Raw genomic sequence first — 22,647 nt, forward strand, 5'->3', positions numbered from 1 at the left:
GATAGGCCATTTAGAAAGATCACTTTGGTCAGTTGTGGAAGGTCATTTGCAGGACTATAATGTAGGGATGTGGGTTTTACTTGGAAGCAAGAAAATCAGTCAGGTGAGGAGGCTTGAAACCAAAGCAATGTCAAGGGTAATGGAGAACAGAGGTTACATTTGACAGTTATTTAATAGGCTTGATCAGTCTACTTGTGATTGAGTAGACTTGGAGAAAGAAGGCTAGTGTAGTTCTCTGACTTTGGGATTGTCCATCTGGATGAAGAAGAGCAGCATTCACTGAGATGTGAAATTCTGGATGAAGAAAAGTTTTTGTAATGAATTCCATTGTGGACATTTTGTTTAATTTCATTTACAACTACATCCATTAGGAATGGCTTCTAGTAATGGAGATTAAAAGTAGCAGTGGCTTCAACAAAGAGTGGCTTTCCTTTGTGAAAGGAGGTCAGAAGTTGCAGTTTGGGGCTGATTTGGTGTTTCCATGGTATCACCAAGGCCCCAGGCTCCTTTAGTTTTTCTACTGTATCATCTTTAGTGCATTGCTTCCAATCTTAGGGCCATTACATAGGCTAAGATGGTTCCTGGACCTTCAGCTATCACATCCATATTCGAGGCAGCAAATAGGATAAAGGTTGGTAGAGCTAGAAAGGTTGCATTTCCTAGCTAATTTACCTTTCTTTAAGCAGCTTTTCTGGAAATTGTATACAATATTATCTCTTGAATGAGAACATAGTCACATTTTTACATGGCCACATCTAGGGAGAAATTGTAATCTGGGCACATTATATCCCCAAATAAAATTGGAATTATTTTACTCAAAAAGAATAGTAGGCAACCAGCAGTTTCAGTCTTCAGATATGTAAAGGCAGTTGTCAGGCCTGCTCCTATCTTATTGGATAACTGGTTTTTCTGCTTCAGGTAGTCTCTTTGGCCATCCCTTTGATATACATATGGTTCCTTGGAGTTTTTGTGGCATGTTCCCTTCTGTTTCATACTGTGTATACTTGAGATAAAAGTTATTAGTAGACCTTAATGCTAAGATGATAAGAATTTGCAGCTTTCTTTGAGTAAAATCTAAGTCATCCTAGGGTGTGATGAAAAAAAATAAATTGTTTAGAATTTAAAATGAAAAAGAGCAAAGTATGACTCACCTGTTTAAAAAATCATTTATTGAAGTGTGAAACAGATACAGAAAGGTTTACATATCATGAGTGTACAACTTGATGAATTTTCACAAACTACACACTCCTGTCAATTGAGCACTACACTAAGGGCATTCCTTTGCTTACATACTTTTAAGGTAAGCTTAATTCTTGTTTCAGGAGGAAGAAGGACATATTTTCTTCAGATACGCTATTATCTTTCTCTTTTATACTGCCACCTCTATAGCTATAATTTAAATGATGCTCAAGGATTGTGTGATCAGCTAGCAAGAGAAATCCTGAGATGGTCCCAACTACCTGTAAAAGAAAATAAAGATTTTTCAGGTATGTTTTTTTTTTATTTTATTTTTAAAAAGAGACAGGGTTTCCTTATGTTGTCAGGCTGGCTTCAAACCCCTGAGCTCAAGTAATCCTCCCACCTCAGCTGCCTCAAGTGGCTAGGACTACAGAATTCATTATATTTACTCGTTAGTTTGTATTTATAGTGTAGACATGAAATTGCTTATACATAAAAGTTGGTTGTTCTACCTCTCTGGTGATTAAGTATATTATGTTGGATTTTGGACTCTCAGTTTCCCAATAGCAGGGACTATGTTGAGGTTTTTTGTTTGTTTGTTTTTAAATCTTAGAATCCCCAGGATTTAGCAGTATAGTAATTGCCTGCTGAGCCGATAGTATAAGTGCTTTCTTATAACCATATTTGTTAGACATAGTGTTAGGTACCCAAGTGTTTTTCCTTAGTATGTTAACTGTTGCTTATAGCGGTTTAGTGAAATCATAAAAATCATTTTCCGAGATATTTTGAGTCTTCTAAAAAATCTGGGCTGAGTGCAGTGGCTCACCCCTGTAATCCCAGCACTTTGGGAGGCCGAGGCGGATGGATCACGAGGTCAGGAGATTGAGACCATCCTGGCTAACATGGTGAAACCCCGTCTCTACTAAAAATGCAAAAAAATTAGCTGGGCGTGGTGGCGGGTGCCTGTAGTCCCAGCTACTCGGGAGGCTGAGGCAGGAGAATGGCGTGAACCTGGGAAGTGGAGCTTGCAGTGAACTGAGATGGCGCCACTGCACTCCAGCCTGGGCAACAGAGCGAGACTCCATCTCAAAAACAAAAAAAATAAATAAAAAATCTGTTTACGAGATTGCAGAGTATCTGGATTGACTTTTTCAAAGAGGTGTATTTAAATCAGGCCATAACCAGAGAGAAAGATATATATGAATGAACATGTAATATATTTATAATGGTTATAGGGTGGTAGGCTGCTAGATGTATACTGTATATATGAATGTGTCTGAAAGGCCCAATGTATTCGAAATTTCTAAATAGAGTTGATACCGATTTCATTCTTGATTGTTTCAGCCACTGTTTAAAAATGTCTTATTTTGTGAGGTTTTTTTTTTTTTTTTTTTTTTTTTTTTTTTTGAGACATGGTCTTATTCTGTTGCCGAGGCTGGAGTGTGGTTGAGTGATCTTAGCTTACCTGACCTCTGACGCCTGGGCTCAAGCCATCCTCCCACCTCAGCCTCGTGAGTAGCTGGGACTACAGGCATGTGCCACCACGTCTGGCTAATTTTGGTATTTTTTTGTAGAGATGGGAAGCTCACCCTGTTGCTCAGGCTGATCTTGACTTCCTGGGCTCAAGCAATCTGCCCACCTTGGCCTCCCAAAGTGTTGGGATTATAGGTGTGAGCCACTGTGCTTGGCTTACTTTCTGATTTTTATCTTTTTAAATTTTTGTGTTCATTAAGGCAGTAATACATGTTCATATTAGGTGATTTTGAAAATACGGAAAAGTAGAAAGGAAACAATCACTTATAAGTTTAGTTTTTTTGTCTAGGACCTTTTGATATATGTATATGTATATATTACCACAGCTGGATAATCTTATAAATTTAATATTATGATGAATATTTTCCAGTGCCAATAAACTTAAAAAAAATCTATTGGGCCGGGCGCAGTGGCTCAAGCCTGTAATCCCAGCACTTTGGGAGGCCGAGGCGGGCGGATCACAAGGTCAGGAGATCGAGACCACAGTGAAACCTCGTCTCTACTAAAAATACAAAAAATTAGCCGGGCGCGGTGGCGGGCGCCTGTAGTCCCAGCTACTCAGGAGGCTGAGGCAGGAGAATGGCGGGAACCCGGGAGGCGGAGCTTGCAGTGAGCCGAGATCACGCCACTGCACTCCAGCCTGGGCAACAGCGTGAGACTCCGTCTCAAAAAAAAAAAAAAAAAAAAAAAAAAAATCTATTGAACCTTTTTCCCATTGTACATTTTGTTGCCATGTATTTACTATTTTAAATAATGCTGCAGTGTACCTAAATATTTGTGAGCATTACTAATAATTTCTTTCTTTCTTTTTTTTTCTTCTTTTTTAGACGGAGTCTCACTCTGTCGCCCAGGCTAGAGTGCAGTGGCGCGATCTTGGCTCACTGCAAGCTCCGCCTCCTGGGTTCATGCCATTCTCCTGCCTCAGCCTCCCGAGTAGCTGGGACTACAGGCGCCTGCCACCATGCCTGGCTAACTTTTTGTATTTTTAGTAGAGACGCTAATTTTTTGTATTTTTAGTAGAGTCGGGGTTGCACCGTGTTAACGAGGATGGTCTCGATTTCCTGACCTCGTGATCCACCCACCTCGGCCTCCCAAAGTGCTGGGATTACAGGCATGAGCCACTGCGCCCAGCCTGCTAATAATTTCTTTAAGATAAATTCCGAGAAATGAGTCTGCTGGGAAATGAGGTAGCTGGAACCATAGGTATGTGCCTCATGCCTGGCTAATTTTTTTTTTCTTTTTTTTTTGAGATGGAGTCTTGCTTTGTCGCCTAGGCTGGAGTGCATTGGCATGATCTTGGCTCACTGCAACCTCTGCCTCCTGGGTTTAAGTGATTCTCCTGCGTCAGCCTCCTGAGTAGCTGGGATTACAGGCATGCACCACCATGCCTGACTGATTTTTGTATTTTTAGTAGAGACGGAGTTTCACCATGTTGGTCAAGCTGGTCTCGAACTCCTGAGCTCCTGATCCACCTGCCTTGGCCTCTCAAAGTGCCAGGATTACAGGCGTGAACCACCGTGCTGGGCCATGCCTGGCTAATTTTTAAAAATTATTTTATTATTTATAGAGATGAGGCTTGATATGTTGCCCAGGCTGGTCTTGAACTCCTGGGTTCAAATGATCTTCACACCTCAGCCTCTCAAAATGCTGGGGTTATTGGCGTGAGCCACTGTACCCAGGGTGAAATACTTCTATATATGACTTTTTAAATGACTGGATAGTCTTTATATTTATTTGTTTATATTTGCAATATTGTCCTTACATGATTTAACTTTCATGATAAGTTGAACCTGTAGTAATTCATTAAAAAAATTTTTTGAGATGAAGTTTCACTCTTGTTGCTCAGGCTAGAGTGCAGTGGCACGATCTCAGCTCACTGCAACCTTCGCCTCCCAGGTTCAAGTAGTTTTCCTGCCTCAGCCTCCCGAGTAGCTGGGATTACAGGTGCCTGTCACCATGCCCAGCTAATTTTTGTATTTTTAGTAGAGACGGGGTTTCACCACGTTGGCCATGCTGTTCTTGAACTCCCAACCTCAGGTGATCCACCCACCTCAGCCTCCCAAAGTGCTGGGATTACAAGCGTGAGCCACTGCGCCCAGCCCATTTGTCTTAATTTTTAATGATGATTGCTTAAAATATATTAAGCATATACTTTTGGGTTGGGGACCCCAAAACTACCCCCCAGATTTGATGGTTCACTAGGAGAACTCACAAGACTTAGCATATAGTTGTACTCATAGCTATGATTTATTACAGTGAAAGGAAACAGCAAAATCAGCAAAGGGAAAAGGTACATGGTATGAAGTTTGGAGAAAACCAGGAATAAGCTTCTATGAATCCTCTCCCAGTAGATTCACACAGGATGTCCCTAGTTTCCTCAGTGACAAGTTGTGACAACACATGTGAGATGTAGTCTACCCCGGAAGTTCATTAGAACCTCAGTGCTTAGGGTTTTTAATTGGGGGGCTGGTCCCATAGATCCCTTCTGCCTTAGTACAAACCAAAATTCTACACTCTCAGAGGGAAAAGAGATGTTCAGCATAAACCACGTTGTTTATACAAACAGTTTAGGTTCAGTGAGCTCCTCTTATCAGTTAGGATGGTGGAAATCCTCCCAGAATCCAAGTTCCCAGATACCAGCCAAGGACCAACCATTACAAGCAAGCATTTCAAGCAGTTGTGCATGCTATGGTAGTTCCTTTCTGCACACCTACCTTATTAGATACTTGTCTATAGTTATTTAACTTTTATTAAATAGGGCTTCTTATTTTTATTTTTATTTTTTTTGAGACAGAGTCTTGCTCTTGTCGCCAGGCTGGAGTGCAGTGGCACGATCTCGGCTCATTGCAACCTCTGCCTCCTGGGTTCAAGCGATTCTCCTGCCTCAGCCTCCTGAGTAGCTGGGATTACAGGCTCCTGCCACCACACCTGGCTAATTTTTTTTGTATTTTTAGTAGAGACAGGGTTTCACCGTGTTGGCCAGGCTGGTATCGAACTCCTGACCTCAGGTGATCCTCCCCCATCGGCCTCCCAAAGTGCTGGGATTATAGGTGTGAGCCACTGCACCCAGCCGGGTTTCTGTTATTAATGTTATCACTGCACCCTGTACAGAATTACACTTTATTTTTATTTTTATTTATTTATTTGAGATGGAGTCTCGCTCTGTCGCCTAGGCTGTAGTGCAGTGGCGCAGTCTCGGCTCACTGCAACTTCCGCCTCTCGGGTTAAAGTGATTCTCCTGCCTCAGCCTCACTAGTAGCTGGGATTACAAGCGTGCACCACCACGCCTAGCTAATTTTTTGTGTTTTTAGTAGAGACGGGGTTTCACCATGTTGGCCAGGCTGGTCTCGTAACTCCTGACCTCAGGTGATCCACCTGCCTTGGCCTCCCAAAGTGCTGGGATTACAGGCGTGAGCCACTGCGCCTGGTCGAGTTTTACACTTTCAAAGTTTTTTTTTTTTTTTTTTTTTTTTTTTTTTTTTTGAGACAGAGTCTTGCTCTGTCACCCAGGCTGGAGTGCAGTGGTGCGATCTCAGCTCACTGCAACCTCTGCCTCCCAGGTTCAAGCAATTCTCCTGCCTCAGCCTCCCGAGTAGCTGGGATTACAGCCACCCACCACCACGCCCGGCTAATTTTTTGTATTTTTAGTGGAGACGGGGTTTTACCGTGTAAGCCAGGATGGTCTCGATCTCCTGACCTTGTGAGCCACCCGCCTCAGCCTCCCAAAGTGCTGGGATTACAGGCGTGAGCCACCGCGCCCGGCCCTCAAAGTTTTTTAATTTCTGAATTCATACAGCTTTATTCTGTGACAATAACTTTTATATTAACTTTTATTTACTCATCAATAAATCACTCCCTGTTTAAGAGGCTGATTCCTGAGTTTTGCATAAGGTTTGAATGATTAAGATTACTGAAAATCTTACCTTTGTATAATTCCTCCATAAGTTTTACCCAGGAGAAAAAATTTTTTACCCATGTATCTCTAACTTGAATGTGAAGAAATAGTATGTTTTTTTCCCCCCAAATATTACAGTGACCAAATGAAGACTACTGCTTGAAGGCTAATGAAATTTTCTCAATTCCTTTTGTTTAAAAAAAGAAACCAGGTAACATTAATTAACAATTTTTTAAATTAACAATATTCCTTTGAGTGCCTACTATATGAGAGGAGAAGTGCTCGGTGCTGGGACATACAGTGAACAAAATAGAAATCCATACACATATAAAATGTAATTTCCCATGAATATGTGCCAGATCACTTCTGGAAAAGAAAGATACCTTTCTATTGTTGGGGCCATACACTTCATACCAACTAATGTTAGTATTTAGTAGTTTTGAACTAATTTATTTTCAAATTTGTGAATGCCAGCTTATATTATGATGGAGATTCTCAAGTGGAAATGATGCTTGTCCTCTAATCTTGCTAGTGCACATTGGAGTTACACCAGAAATTTTGATGTGACTCTTCTGCCCACCTGCTATCTAGCCATCTCCCTTCACCCCACACATTTGTCTGTGTGTGTGTTTGAGATAGGGCCTCACTCTGTCACCTAGGCTGGAGTGCAGTGGCATGATCACAGCTCACTGCAGCTTCAACTTCCCAGGCTCAAGTGATCATCCTGCCTCAGCCTCCTGAGTAGCTGGGACCATAGGTACATGCCACCACACCTGGCTAATTTTTGTATTTTTTGCAGAGATGGGGTTTTTCCATGTTGCCCAGGCTGGTATCAAACTCCTGGACAGACTCAAGTGATCCTCCAACCTGGGCCTCCCAAAGTACTGGGATTACAGGCATGAGCCTCTGTGCCTGGCCCACCCCACATGTTCTTTTTGATACTGCCTGCCCCCAAAATCTTACACTAGTGAGCTACTATTACTAATGGGAGTATATTAAGATTCTCAGATCTAATGGTACAGACAAAAGCATTAAGAATCTTGGGTCGGGCATGGTGGTTCACACCTGTAATCCCAGGATTTTGGGAGGCTGAGGCAGACTGATTACTTGAGCTCAGGAGTTCAAGACCAGCCTGTCCAACGTGGAGAAACACCATCTCAACCAAAAAAATACAAAAAAAATTAGCTAGTCATGGTGGCGTGTGCCTGTAGTCCCAGCTACTCAGGAGGCTGAGGCAGGAAGATGGCCTAAAACTTGGAGGCAGAGGTTGCAGTGAGCTGAGATTGTGCCAATGCACTCTAGCTTGGGTGAAGAGCAAGATTCTGTCTCAAAGAGAGAAAAAAAATCTGTTTCAGTGCTCTTTAGATTATTTTTATAGTAAACCCTGCCCCCTTTATCTTAAAAAAAAAAAAAAAAAAGGAAAGGGAAGGAAAAACGGAAAATAAATAATGAAAGTCAAAACTTGCAAGGCTGTCATGCCTGGGTCATTTTATATAGATACCGCCATTTAAAAAATAAAATTTAAAGTTGTGAACAGTTCTTAGGTGTATGTACACATAATTACTAACTACAGTTGACTATTGAACATCACAGGGGTTAGGAGCACCTACACCCCCATGATGTCAAAAATTTGTGTATAACTTGACTCCCGAAAAACTTAACCATTAATAGCCTACTGTTGACTAGAAGCCTTACTGATAACATAGTTGATTAACACATATTTTGTATGTTGTATATATTATATACTGTATTCTTAGAATAAAGTAAGCTAGAGAAAGGAAAGTTGTATTAAGAAAATCCTAAGAGGCTAGGTGCAGTGGCTCATGCCTGTAATCCCAGCACTTTGGGAGACCGAGTCAGGCAGATCACCTGAGGTCAAGAGTTCGAGACCAACCTGACCAACATGGAGAAACCCAGTCTCTACTAAAAATACAAAATTAGCTGGACATGGTGGCACACATGCCTGTAATCCCAGCTACTTGGGAGGCTGAGGCAGGAGAATCGCTTGAACCCGGGAAGTGAGGTTGCAGTGAGCTGAGATCGTGCCATTTCACTCCAGCCTGGGCAATAAGAGCGAAACTCTGTCTCAAAAAAAAAAAAAAAAAAAAGAAAAAATCATAAGGGAAAATACATTTCCAGTATTGTACTGTATTTATTGATACCACCAGTTTATGTTATCTGTTTCCAAGATTAATTGTCTGAAATGGTGGACAACCATAGCTGCAGACCTCAATCCATGGTATGTCTCAAGCAATTCAACTTTTACTTGTCATGTCATGAATTTTTTCTGCTTATTCAGAACACTTCCAGGATCTCTTGTGGCACTTCTTGTAGGTCTCATGGTGTTATTCAAGGTTTATGGTATAACACTAAATGTGATGAGAACTACACGAGAATTTTGAGGTACTTTTTATTGCCATATGCACTTTACTAGAGAGATGAACTGCTTTGCAGAGATGATTAGCATCACATAGTATTTTCAGCAAATACTTCCAACACTTGAGCTCTTCAAAGTAGTAACAGGAGGTAGCTACAAAATTAATATAGTAGTAGTACAGTAGGAACTACAATGAATTTTATGCAGTTATTTAATACTTTATGTGTGTTTACATTTCTCTTGACTGTGAACAGTGCCATATATGGCCTGTAAGTGTTTGTGTAAATTTTGATAATTTTTTTTGTTTTGAGTCAGAATATCTAGCTCTGTTGCTCAGGCTGGAGTGCACTGGCACGATCTCAGCTTACTGCAGCCTCCACCTGCTAGACTCAAGCAATCTTCCTACCTCAGCACCCTGAGTAGCTGGGACCATAGGTGCGCACCACCATGCCCAGCTAATTTTTTTTAATTCTATTTTTTTGTAGAGATGGGATTTCACCGTGTTGCCCAGGCTGGTCTCAAACTCCTGAGCTCAAGAGAGCAGCCTACCTTGGCCTCCCAAAGTGCTGGGATTATAGGTGTGAGCCACTGTACCCAGCCAATTTTGATAAATTTTAACTTTTTATAGTTTATATGTATTTTATGGTACTAAATGATAAAATATCTACATATTTTTTTGTATTCATAACATACCTTTTTCTTTTTTTTTAAATTTTTTGATGTTTCTAGGTTATGTGGTGTGCCTACAAATTTTTTCAAATTGTCACAAATCTCCAAAACATTTTCTAGTATATTTATGGAAAAAAAATCTGTATATATAAGTGGATTTGTGCAGTTCAAACCCGTGAAGTTCAAGAGTCAGCTGTAATTGTTTTTGGTTTTATTGTCTTTAAGAAGTATGGTACCTGTTATAATTCAGCTTGTATTGGCCATGGGTGCTCATCTCAGAAAAAAACGTATTACAATTTTCTTTTTGTATAATATTGGGAACTTAAATATTACTACTTTTGGTAGTTGATCACAGTCTTCTTAGGTCATTGCTGTATTCCTTAGGTGCTGCGAAGTCTCATTTTGAGTGTGGAATGGCGGGTGGTGTTCATCCTGAGGCAGCAGTGAGAGTCATCCAGTCCATGGCTCGTTTCATGGCTGCCTATTTCACCAATCAGCAGCTTTGCATTTTGCCACCTCATCATGTAAATGTTCTTCCCCCACTTCATATTAAAACAGGTAATATAGTAAACAAATCCTTTTAAAACTCTTTTTGCATTGCACATAATAGAATATTGAAAACATTATACAGAGGCCATTACTCTATGGAAATGATACTGTTCTAGCATAGTATCTGAAACATAGGAGGCGATTTATGACTATTTGTGAATGAATAGAATCTGAGAAAAGCAATGGCTTAGATTTGTTTTTATTGAATATGGATTTTAAAAAATCACAAAATTGGGGCAAGTTGATCTTTATAAAGTTTTTGTTTTTAAATTTTAATTAATTATTTTTTTTTAGAGATGGGATTTTGCTATGTTGCTCAGGCTGGTTTTGAGCTCCTGGCCTCAGATGATCTTTTTTGTTGAGACTGAGTTTCGCTCTTGTTGCCCAGGCTGGAGTACAATGGCGTGATCTCAGCTAACTGCAGCCTCCACCTCCTGGGTTCAAGCAATTTTCCTGCCTCAACCTCCCAAGTAGCTGGGATTACAGGCATGTGCCACCACGCTGAGCTAATTTTTTATATTTAGTAGAGACGGGGTTTCACCATGTTAGTCAGGCTGGTCTCGAACTCCTGACCTCAGGTGATCAAACTGCCTTGGCCTCCCTGCAGGGATTATAGGCGTGCACCACCGTGCCTGGCCAAATGATCTTAACCACCTCAGCCTCCCACGTCGCAGGGACTATAGGTGTATACCCCTGTGCCCAGCTAAAGTTTCAATTTTTAAAGTGAAAGAGCTGCCACCTTCATTTATGTCAAAATGTAGAAATTCAATAAATATTGAGCTTGCTAATTCAATATTTAAGTTTATTTGGATGATTTACTTTTATGATTTTATTTGGACCATTTACTTTTTAAATTTAATACTTTCATTAGTATGGTCAAAATGCATCTAATCCTGTGCTAGATAACTGCCCTGCTCTCAGTATAAACATGTACACAAATTTCTATGATATTCATTTATTCTGATTTTTATTAAGTGCCTGCTGTTTGCCACACAGTATTCTTGGTGCTGCAAATATACTAGCTTGTGCAACATGAAATTGATAATACTAAAACATTTGCAGTTTCTTTCTTCCTTTTTTTTTTTTTGATTATACACATTTTTATTGTGAGTTTTTTCTGTTGATAGAGAAACATTTACAAAGGAGTAAATGTTATGTTACTTCTCATGGTATGTAAGTTAGAAGCTGGGCAGCAAACATGGTTACCAAGAGTCATCTGGTTCTTCATGAGAAAAGCCTGTTAAACTTTCGACTTTGTCACTAGATTGCAGTGTGTCCACTAGGGAGCCTTCCTGGACCATCTTTTTTGAGCTCTTACCTGCCGACTCCTGGTCTTGCTCCTGCTGGATTATTTTGATGTATTTCTCTAAAGGATTTTCACTGTGAGCAGATTTGTCTTTCATTTCTTGATTACTCATTTCTAATTCATTTGCCATTTCTAATTCATTTTCCATTTCAATCTTCAGTGATTCTTCAGTCATCCTCCTTTCCTGATACAGTTTTTCTAGTTCTCTTCGTTCCCTTTCTAAAATTTCTTGTAGGTTACTCTGCCTTCTTTCTTCTCTCTGCTTTCGTTCTTTCACTTGCTGTTCCCATATTTTTTCTTCTTCCTTTTGTTCTTCAGTTTGTTTCTGATCTACATTTGGGTGCTGATATGAGAGGGGAACAGCAGCTGCAGCAGCACCCATATGAAGCATATCCCCGGCAGGAGAGGGCTCATCCATTTCAAACTGCCTTGGCATGTTCCCTGCATATTCAAAAGATGATTCAAATTCCTCATTATCCTTAAAAGCTAGCTTGTCCACATCTGAAAATTCACTTTTGTCTTGAAGTTCATTTTGTCTCTGATAATGACCAGCTTTCTGCCTCGGAGGGCTGGAGAAGGGAGGGATGGAGAAGTTGTGCCTAGACTCAGTGGGTGTTGACAGGGGTATTCTGTCAGTACAAGGACTGGGGGAAGCAATGTGTGATCTGCCCAGACCTTCCAGATATATTTCACTTTCAAGGCTTCTTTTTGCTTCTGGAAGGGATGTGGAGGAGAGGCGTCTGGAGGAAGTGCCCCCACGTAGCCTTGAGGCTGCACTGCCTGTCAGTGCTTCCAAGATGTCATTCCTTTCTTCTTTAAGTGTGCCCACTTGAGGCTGCTCAGAGACCACTCTGTCCTCTGCAAAAATACGTCTTTCCGGGGAACTGGAAGTAATGTTTTTGAAGGCTTCCAGCAAGTGCAGACATGGTGGGCTCTTTGCTGGTAGTGGGCCTGTGGCAGAGTTTTTAATGTCTCTCCGATGGTAACTTCTGAAAGCCTTTTCCAGGCGTTCGGCCTCTTGCTGAAGCTCTTTGACCCTTGCATTAGTATTGGTGACAAACTCAAGGTCAGAATCAGGGGAACTACCCTCCATCCCTGTATTTGGATAATTTGTGATCCTTGATGCAACCATACCTGCTAGAACTTTTTCCTGTTTAAAAGGATTGTTCAAGAAGTCCCCACTTATCTCACCATTGTGAAGCACCATGTTGTCATTTATTAATCCATTGGCAGAATGATGGATCACAGACTGCTTTGGATTGCGGTACACTTCATTCTCTAGGGCTGTCTGAGTTTGCTTCAGTTGCAATTTTAAATCGGCAACCTGAATAGTTAACCTCTTTACGGAAGCTTTGTAACCTAGTATCTGGGCCTTCAGTTGTGCAGTATGCTCAATTTCATCTTGCAGTTGTTTGTGCAGAGCTTGCCTGCGGCTTTCGAACTCCTCATGCTCAACCACTATTGCCTTTTCTGCTTTCTGTAGTTGTTTCTGAAAGACCACAAGTTCAGGAGCTGGCTGAGCTAGGCGGTTTAGGAGACGCAAGTTTTCATTTCTACTCTCTTCCAGTTGTTGTTTAAGTAATTTATTTTGTGCCAGAAGCTCCAGTCTCTCTTCTTTTAGTAGTGAATAATCACTCATCACTTTAACCTTTTCATTCAGCATATGGTTTTGTTTTGTTATTGCCAAAGACTGGGCTTTGACAGACTCTAACTCAAGCTCAAGTTCTTTTATGCGATTTACAGATTGATTGAGTTCCTCCTTTTTTGAATTAAAAGCTATGAGCTCCTCTTGCAAATGAACTGCTTTTTCTTTATTCTTCCTTTCATCTTCAGTCAGTCGATTAGTTCTAATGATGTAGTCGTCCTTTAGTTCAAGTTGATACTTTAGAAGTTCATTCTTGAGCTTTTGGTCATAGGCCTTCTCAAAACTCTTTATATTCTGCTCCTGTCTCCTAAGTGCCTCAGTCATGCTTTTATGTTTTTCTTCCTGGAGCTTCTGGTTCAGTTCAAAAGCTTCAACTCTTTGCTTCAGCTCTGCTTCTCTTCCTCTTAGCAAATCCATATCTTTTAGTAAAAGTTGCCTTTGAGCATAAATCTCTTTTGTTTCAATCTCTTGGTGCTTTTGAATTCTCTCAAGGGTACTCTTTTCCCGAATAACGAGGGCTTCAGATTTTGCTTGACAAGCTTTCTCAAAATCATTCTGGAACACGGCTAATTCCTTCTCATACTTTTTTTTCGCTTCCATTTTAATTTTTGCTATCTCAGTATCTTTAAAAAACTTCAATTTTTGGCATATTTCTGCCCGAAGTTGCTCTTCTATTTCTCTCTTATATTCATTTAGCTTTATTTCTAAAGACTCGAACTTGACACGCTGAGGGTAAGCATCTGCAAACTGATCATCAATAAGCTGAAGCTTCTCAGCCAGAGAATCTCTGCTAAATGTCAAACTTGTCTGAGTTTCCCTATTACAACTCTCTTTAGCTTGATGATATTCTGCCAATTCTTTTAAAAAATACATAAGAAAACCTTTTTGGTTTTCTTTATCAGATCCTGAAACCAGTGATTTGTAGAGACTGGAAGTAGGGTTGATTTTAATGAGTTGTAATAAATCCTGCATAGTAAATACCTTTTCTTTTGCCAAACCACTTTCTGGAAAGAAAACAGAAAGTGAATATTCATAGCCACATCTTTGTAAGTGATCTGCCACTAAAGAGTTAGAGGCACCTATTAAGAGGGAGCTCCCTTGCACTGAAATAGACCGAGTTTGCAGTTCTCCACTCAATACAGGCTGCATCAGCTCATGAATTAGCTGGTTGCGAAGTTGTATCTTGAGCGTGTCCAGTATACCCCGATCCTTAAATGTCCGGTATAGCTTTTTGCGCAGTTCATCTTGACTCAACACATCAGCCATGGGGAGCATGTTCGACTGAGCCATTATCAACCGTCAGCTTCCTCTGGAGCCCACCTCGCTCGCCCCACCGTGGCCGAGTTTAGTGCCCAGCCGGGGATGGGCCAAGACGAGGGGGATTCCCTGCCCTCCAGAGCTCTGTCTCTGTCCCGGGGGGTGGGGAGGAACAAGGGTGCTGAACGCTTTCTGCTTTGCACTCCCAACTAGGTTTTCTAGCAAACACGCGAGCTTCCTTTCTTCGTGGTTCTGAGGCATGAGTGAGGACCGTGACCCAGGCGCGACTCAAAGGCGGCTGGAGGGCGGGGACTCGGAGACTAGGGACCGAAGGCGGCAAGGCAGGACCGCCTCACATCCCGGCCTTCATCTCCCGGCGACCGGCTAAGTTACAGCCTTCCGGGCTGGAGAGCTATGGCGCATGCGCATTGTTTTCTTTTTTTTTTTTTCATCTGTGGAACAGGTTTATCCTAACTGCCATGAACAAAATGATAAAGTACTTATTCTTTTATGGGGTTTACGTCTAATATGTTGAGACAAAATTAAATATATAAACCAGATATATCAAATGGTTATAACTGTTATGGAGAGAATTAAAATAGAGCAATAGAGCATGACTGAGTGGCAATTTTAGATTGGAAATTTCAGGAGCAGCTCTCTGAGGAGGTAAAAGTTAAGCTTAACTCTTTTTCTTTTTTTTTTTTTTTTTGAGACGGAGTCTCACTGTGTCGCCCAGGCTGGAGTGCAGTGGCGCGATCTCGGCTCACTGCAAGCTCCGCCTCCCAGGTTCACGCCATTCTCCTACCTCAGCTTCCCGAGTAGCTGGTACTACAGGCGCCCGCCACCTCGCCCGGCTAATTTTTTGTATTTTTAGTAGAGACGGGGTTTCACAGTGTTAGCCAGGGTGGTCTCAATCTCCTGACCTCGTGATCCGCCCGCCTTGAACTCCCAAAGTGCTGGGATTACAGGTGTGAGCCACCGCTCAGGCCTCTAAGCCTAACTCTTAGTAACAAAAAAGAATTGGATATATCAAGGCACAGGGCATTCTAACCTGAGTTTGTGTAAAAGCCCCAGGGCAAGAACAAGGTTGATGTGTTTGAGAAATGGAAAGATCTGTGTGGCTGTAAACTGGAGGAGGAGGGCTGGGCATGTTGGCTCATGCCTGTAATCCCAGCACTTTGGGAAGCCAGGCCTATTGCTTGAGTCCAGGAGTTTGAGATCAGCCTGGGCAACATTGTGAAACCCTGCCTCTACCAGACATACAAAAATTAGCCCGGCATGGTGACATGTACTTGAGATTCCCAGTCACTTGGGAGGCTGAGGCAGAAGGATTGCTTGAGCCGGGATGGCAGAGGTTGCAGTGAGATCACGCAATTACACTACAGCTTGGGTAACAGATCAAGACTGTCTCAAACAAAACAGAACAAAACAAAACCAAAACAACAACAAAAAAACCCCCAAAGCAAACAAAAAAAACTAGAGGAGGAAGTGGAGAGTGATATGAGTTGCATTCAGTAAAAGGGCCAGATGGTGTAAGCCATGTTAAGAAATCTTAATTTTATTTTAAGTATCATGGGAATCTGTTGGAGGGCTTTAAGCAAGAGTAGACATGAACAGATACACATGTATGTACAAGGCACACCTAGGTTAGAGTAATACTAGTTAAAATATAATTAGAAGTTTAATAAGGACGGCAACAAGTGGTCAGCAAATATAATCAGTCATAGAACCATGAATTTTGAACTATGTGTTCAAACTCCTATGTTCTGTCAATGTTTCAGGATGCATATACATTTCATGTTAATTTTTCTAATCAGAATTTTTCTAGGGATTTGAGTTGCTTATTTGGTGTGATATTTTAAAAAGTAGCGAAACTTTTTACTGTGTGAAAGTAGTAAAATTTTCAGAAAATTAAATTATTCAAGTTATTTTAATAGTATATTACCTTGCTAGTAGTGAATAAAAATAGGAAAAATTTAGCCAGTATCCTGGCTCCTTGGCTTATGCAAAATCAGACATCCAAGTGGTTGAAAACTTTTTTGGTTTTCCAGGTGTGTTTGTCAGAGAGCTAAAATGTTAGTTCTTGCTGTAGACATAGCCTGTGTAGGTCATGTGAGAAACTAACCATTTCAAGGAACAGAGAAGCTCATGAATACTATTTATGACTTTTACTTTGAGAGAATGAGTAAAAATCCCATCAACATATATTTTTAAATAACATTTCTTTTATCGTATTTTTAAGTTGCTTTATCAAGTTACTTCAATTAGGGAAAGGGACAGAAGGCCAGGGGGAATATTATCCTTTTGTATTAAATCACAGGCCGGATAGCAATCTTATTATTTAGTCAGAATTACTGAAAATCACACTTTTCTACTTCGTAATCAACACTAATATTGACACTTAATATCCTTCATTGTTACCTCAACTTAGTTTTTTATTGCATAACACTGTGGGTAACACAAAATCGGATAAAATGTAGTCTCTGCCTTCTGCATTTCATAATCTAGTATGAGAAATAAGCATGTATTTCTTAGTATCCCACAGTAATAAACTACACATTGTGACCCATGTCACGGTAATAAATTGTACATTGTGTACCAATAGTATAGTAGATATAAATGTTTTTTGTATGTATTTGCGTATTACCTGACACAAAAGTTTCATTAAACAGTATTTACCTTTATTGTCTATACTTTCTATTCTGTTTTTTTCTCTCTTTTGTTTCATTTTAAAAATAATGCTGGCATTTGTTTCATGACCCACGAATGAGGCACATTTGTCAGTGTTAAAAGTGTTCTAGGGCATGTTGAGTATTACTTTAGCCCATTTTGTATGTATCTTCCTGGTGGTTTTTTGTAGAAAATACTGATTGAAGAGATAAATATACCTATGTAAGGAATCATGAGTTCGGATGTAATTGTAATAATCCATTTTTTAAAATTTACTCACAGAGCAGTCCTTTCGACTTATTCCTCTGCAACACTCTAAGGTGGCCAGCGTCGTTAGAGATCAAAATCTCTCTAATGTGTGGACAGTTGAATATGCACTTGAATTACTATTTATTGGTGGCCTGGTTCCAGAGGCTGTGTGGTTGGCATATAAACTTGGAGACTGGAAGACATCTGCTTCAATTGGTGTGGCTTTCCAGCTGTTCTGTAAACGTGATAGCAATTTCATGAGGTATGGAATTTTAGGCAATTTTAAGATATAGTATGATTGAACTATGTATTTTATATTTCTCTTTTTGCTGGTATTTACATTTTATGTGGAATCCTTAGTTCAGCATTGTTCAATGGAACATTCTTTAGTAATGAAAATGTGTTGTCCAGTATGGTAGCCACTCACCACAAGTAACTATTGAAATGCAGCTAGTGAGACCAAGGAATTAGATTTTCAATTTAATTTTAGTTAATTTAAATTTAAATAGCCACATGTAGTTAGTGGTTACTGTATTGAACAGTTCAGTGGCTTACTTATTTGTGTTAAAACTTTTATTAATAGCCAGGTGCGATGATTCGTGCCTGTGGTCCCAACTACTTGGAAGGCTGATGTGGGAAGATCACTTGAGCTCGGGAGGTCAAGGCCGCAGTAAGCTGTGATCATGTCATTACACCTTAGCCTGGGCAACAGAGTGAGATCCTGTCTCGAAACAAACAAAAACCATTTATTTAGTACACTTATGTGTTAGTAAAGCCCGTATTTAGGGTAGCAATTAGAAATAAGAATGGGGGAATATATTAGGATTATAATCGTGGAGGGTCTTAATACAATATTTCCTTGAATATATCTTTTTTACATGTATGATAGATAAAAAAGTAAATTCCATTATTTCTGAAACTTTCATGTTTAGTCCTTGATGTGTGAAACCTTTCCTTTTTTTCAAAATTTGGATTCATTTCCCTTAATTTAATGTCATTTCAGATCCGAGAAAAAGAGTCTGAATCTACCACTACATATGACTCCAGCACAGATTTTTCAGGAAAAATTGCAGTGTTTTTTAGGTCAACCAGCCTCTTTGGAAGCAAAAAATGAATTGGACTCACAATACAAACAGTTTACAGGTGTGTTATGTATGTATGGTCTGACTCGTGTCAGATTAATATAAACCTTATGATACCTTAAAAAGCTTATACATGTCTACAAATGTATTAACACTTTGAAATAAACTTATCAAAAATGAAAGCATGATATTTATTTTTATTTTATTATTACTATTTTTTGAGATGGAGTCTCACTCTGCCACCCAGGCAGGAGTGCAGTGGCGTGATCTTGGCTCACTGCAACCTCTGCCTCCCGGGTTCAAGCAATTCTCCTGCTTCAGCTTCCCGAGTAGCTGGGATTACAGGTGTGGACCACCACGTCTGGCTAATTTTTGTAGTTTTAGTAGACACACGGCTTCACCATGTTGGCCAGGCTGGTCTCGAACTCCTGACCTCAGGTGATCTGCCCGCCTTGGCCTCCCAAAGTGTTGGGATTACAGGCGTTAGCCACTGCGCCCGGCCAAAAAATGAAAGTATGATATTTATACTTAACCATGGGAATACCCAAAACTGATGCCAGCTCACGATACAAGGGTTGATAACTGAAAGATTTTCTGATTTTCCATACATACCTTTTTTTTTTTTTTTTTTTAAATACTAAAGTAGCTTTCTTGATGCTGCAGTGTTACAGCTCTCTGACTCCTGCACAGCAAGGCCACCCCAGAGACTATGTTTGAGAGTAGCCTTCCTACATGCCTTTATACTAATTATATTTCGCTTCATTTATATCATTTTCTTTTGGAGCTGTAGAATCTCAAGCCTGGAAGGGTACTTAGGAGTGATTTATTTCAACTCTCACCTAGTACATAAATTATAGATTTTTTTTTATTTGAAAAGTTCAAAATGGTATTAATTAAAAATGATAGAATATTACATGTATTGCATAGATTCACACAGGAATCCTATAAAATTTATCTGTTTTACCGTTGGAGAAATTTAGATAAAAAGTAATGAAATCAGTCATTTAATGTCATATATTTAATGTAAAACCAGGACAACTGTGAGGCCCTTCTGTTTTTATTGGTGCTTTGCTCCAGTAAGGAGTGAAACTTCTAACTCTAGATTCCTAAAACTTACAAAGTTTCTGTTTTGAGAGAACCTATAATACTTGGAAATCTGACTATAAACTTTTCTTTGATAATTTTCTGTGCAGTTCTTTTGTTTTAATTAATGAAAAGATGTTACTATTTGAAAGTTGGATTTTAAAGAAGGGACTAAGACATCCCCAGTCTGAACTATGAGTTTTGGCAATATGTTATTTTATTTATTTATTTATTTATTAATTATTATTATTATTATTATTATACTTTAAGTTCTAGGGTACATATGCATAACATGCAGGTTTGTTACATATGTATACTTGTGCCATGTTGGTGTGCTGCACCCATCAACTCGTCAGCACCCATCAACTCGTCATTTACATCAGGTATAACTCCCAATGCAATCCCTCCCCCGTCCCCGCTCCCCATGATAGGCCCCGGTGTGTGATGTTCCCCTTCCTGAGTCCAGGTGATCTCATTGTTCAGTTCCCACCTATGAGTGAGAACATGCGGTGTTTGGGTTTCTGTTCTTGTGATAGTTTGCTAAGAATGATGGTTTCCAGCTGCATCCATGTCCCTACAAAGGACACGAACTCATCCTTTTTTATGGCTGCATAGTATTCCATGGTGTATATGTGCCAGATTTTCTTAATCCAGTCTGTCACTGATAGACATTTGGGTTGATTCCAAGTCTTTGCTATTGTGAATAGTGCCGCAATAAACATACATGTGCATGTGTCTTTATAGCAGCATGATTTATAATCCTTTGGGTATATACCCAGTAATGGAATGGCTGGGTCATATGGTACATCTAGTTCTAGATCCTTGAGGAATCGCTGTACTGTTTTCCATAATGGTTGAACTAGTTTACAATCCCACCAACAGTGTAAAAGTGTTCCTATTTCTCCACATCCTCTCCAGCAGCTGTTGTTTCCTGACTTTTTAATGATCGCCATTCTAACTGGTGTGAGATGGTATCTCATTGTGGTTTTGATTTGCATTTCTCTGATGGCCAGTGATGATGAGCATTTTTTCATGTGTCTGTTGGCTGTATGAATGTCTTCTTTTGAGAAATGTCTGTTCATATCCTTTGCCCACATTTTGATGGGGTTGTTTGTTTTTTTCTTTTAATTTGTTTGAGTTCTTTGTAGGTTCTGGATATTAGCCCTTTGTCAGATGAGTAGATTGCAAAAATTTTCTCCCATTCTGTAGGTTGCCTGTTCACTCTGATGGTAGTGTCTTTTGCTGTGCAGAAGCTCTTTAGTTTAATGAGATCCCATTTTGTCAATTTTGGCTTTTGCTGCCGTTGCTTTTGGTGTTTTAGACATGAAGTCTTTGCCCATGCCTATGTCCTGAATGGTACTACCTAGGTTTTCCTCTAGGGTTTTTATGGTATTAGGTCTAACATTTAAGTCTCTAATCCATCTTGAATTAATTTTCGTATAAGGAGTAAGGAAAGGATCCAGTTTCAGCTTTCTACTTATGGCTAGCCAATTTTCCCAGCACCATTTATTAAATAGGGAATCCTTTCCCCATTTCTTGTTTCTCTCAGGTTTGTCAAAGATCAGATGGCTGTAGATGTGTGGTATTATTTCTGAGGACTCTGTTCTGTTCCATTGGTCTATATCTCTGTTTTGGTACCAGTACCATGCTGTTTTGGTTACTGTAGCCTTGTAGTATAGTTTGAAGTCAGGTAGCGTGATGCCTCCAGCTTTGTTCTTTTGACTTAGGATTGTCTTGGAGATGCGGGCTCTTTTTTGGTTCCATATGAACTTTAAAGCAGTTTTTTCCAATTCTGTGAAGAAACTCATTGGTAGCTTGATGGGGATGGCATTGAATCTATAAATAACCTTGGGCAGTATGGCCATTTTCACGATATTGATTCTTCCTATCCATGAGCATGGTATGTTGTTCCATTTGTTTGTGTCCTCTTTTATTTCACTGAGCAGTGGTTTGTAGTTCTCCTTGAAGAGGTCCTTTACATCCCTTGTAAGTTGGATTCCTAGGTATTTTATTCTCTTTGAAGCAATTGTGAATGGAAGTTCATTCATGATTTGGCTCTCTGTTTGTCTGTTACTGGTGTATAAGAATGCTTGTGATTTTTGCACATTAATTTTGTATCCTGAGACTTTGCTGAAGTTGCTTATCAGCTTAAGGAGATTTTGGGCTGAGACAATGGGGTTTTCTAAATATACAATCATGTCATCTGCAAAGAGGGACAATTTGACTTCTTCTTTTCCTAACTGAATACCCTTGATTTCTTTCTCTTGCCTGATTGCCCTAGCCAGAACTTCCAACACTATGTTGAATAGGAGTGGTGAGAGAGGGCATCCCTGTCTTGTGCCAGTTTTCAAAGGGAATTTTTCCAGTTTTTGCCCATTCAGTATGATATTGGCTGCGGGTTTGTCATAAATAGCTCTTATTATTTTGAGGTATGTTCCATCAATACTGAATTTGTTGAGCGTTTTTAGCATGAAGGGCTGTTGAATTTTGTAAAAGCCTTTTCTGCATCTATGAGATAACCATGTGGTTCTTGTCTTTGGTTCTGTTTATATGCTGGATTATGTTTATTGATTTGCGAATGTTGAACCAGCCTTGCATCCCAGGGATGAAGCCCACTTGATCATGGTGGATAAGCTTTTTGATGTGCTGCTGAATCCGTTTTGCCAGTATTTTATTGAGGATTTTTGCATCGATGTTCATCAGGGATATTGGTCTAAAATTCTCTTTTTTTGTTGTGTCTCTGCCAGGCTTTGGTATCAGGATGATGTTGGCCTCATAAAATGAGTTAGGGAGGATTCCCACTTTTTCTATTGATTGGAATAGTTTCGGAAGGAATGGTACCAGCTCCTCCTTGTACCTCTGGTAGAATTCGGCTGTGAATCCATCTGGTCCTGGACTTTTATTGGTTGGTAGGCTATTAATTATTGCCTCAATTTCAGAGCCTGCTATTGGTCTATTCAGGGATTCAACTTCTTCCTAGTTTAGTCTTGGAAGAGTTTAAGTGTCCAGGAAATTATCCATTTCTTCTAGATTTTCTAGTTTATTTGTGTAGAGGTGTTTATAGTATTCTCTGATGGTAGTTTGTATTTCTGTGGGGTCGGTGGTGATATCCCCTTTATCATTTTTTATTGTGTCAATTTGATTCTTCTCTCT

The 22,647-nt window shown here is 39.9% G+C and overlaps 1 protein-coding gene and 1 pseudogene across 10 annotated transcripts in view; one reads left to right on the forward strand and one right to left on the reverse strand.

Moving 5' to 3' along the window:
* CPLANE1 (ciliogenesis and planar polarity effector complex subunit 1) overlaps positions 1 to 22,647 on the forward strand; it is a 162,316-nt gene that overhangs the window by 30,001 nt on the left and 109,668 nt on the right. For 9 of the 10 annotated variants that reach the window (XM_071099011.1, XM_071099010.1, XM_071099002.1 and 6 more), the window contains 4 exons: positions 1,323 to 1,487; positions 10,038 to 10,211; positions 17,363 to 17,591; positions 18,333 to 18,472. In XM_071099011.1, coding sequence (XP_070955112.1) covers positions 1,323 to 1,487; positions 10,038 to 10,211; positions 17,363 to 17,591; positions 18,333 to 18,472 — 708 coding nt within the window. The remainder of the gene's footprint in view (positions 1 to 1,322; positions 1,488 to 10,037; positions 10,212 to 17,362; positions 17,592 to 18,332; positions 18,473 to 22,647) is intronic. The other variant, XM_071099008.1, reaches the window with a different exon arrangement.
* Positions 11,325 to 14,440, reverse strand: LOC105473085 (centriole and centriolar satellite protein OFD1 pseudogene; annotated as a pseudogene).

The sequence above is a fragment of the Macaca nemestrina genome, chromosome 6 (genome assembly GCF_043159975.1).
Source record: "Macaca nemestrina isolate mMacNem1 chromosome 6, mMacNem.hap1, whole genome shotgun sequence".
NCBI lineage: Eukaryota > Metazoa > Chordata > Mammalia > Primates > Cercopithecidae > Macaca > Macaca nemestrina.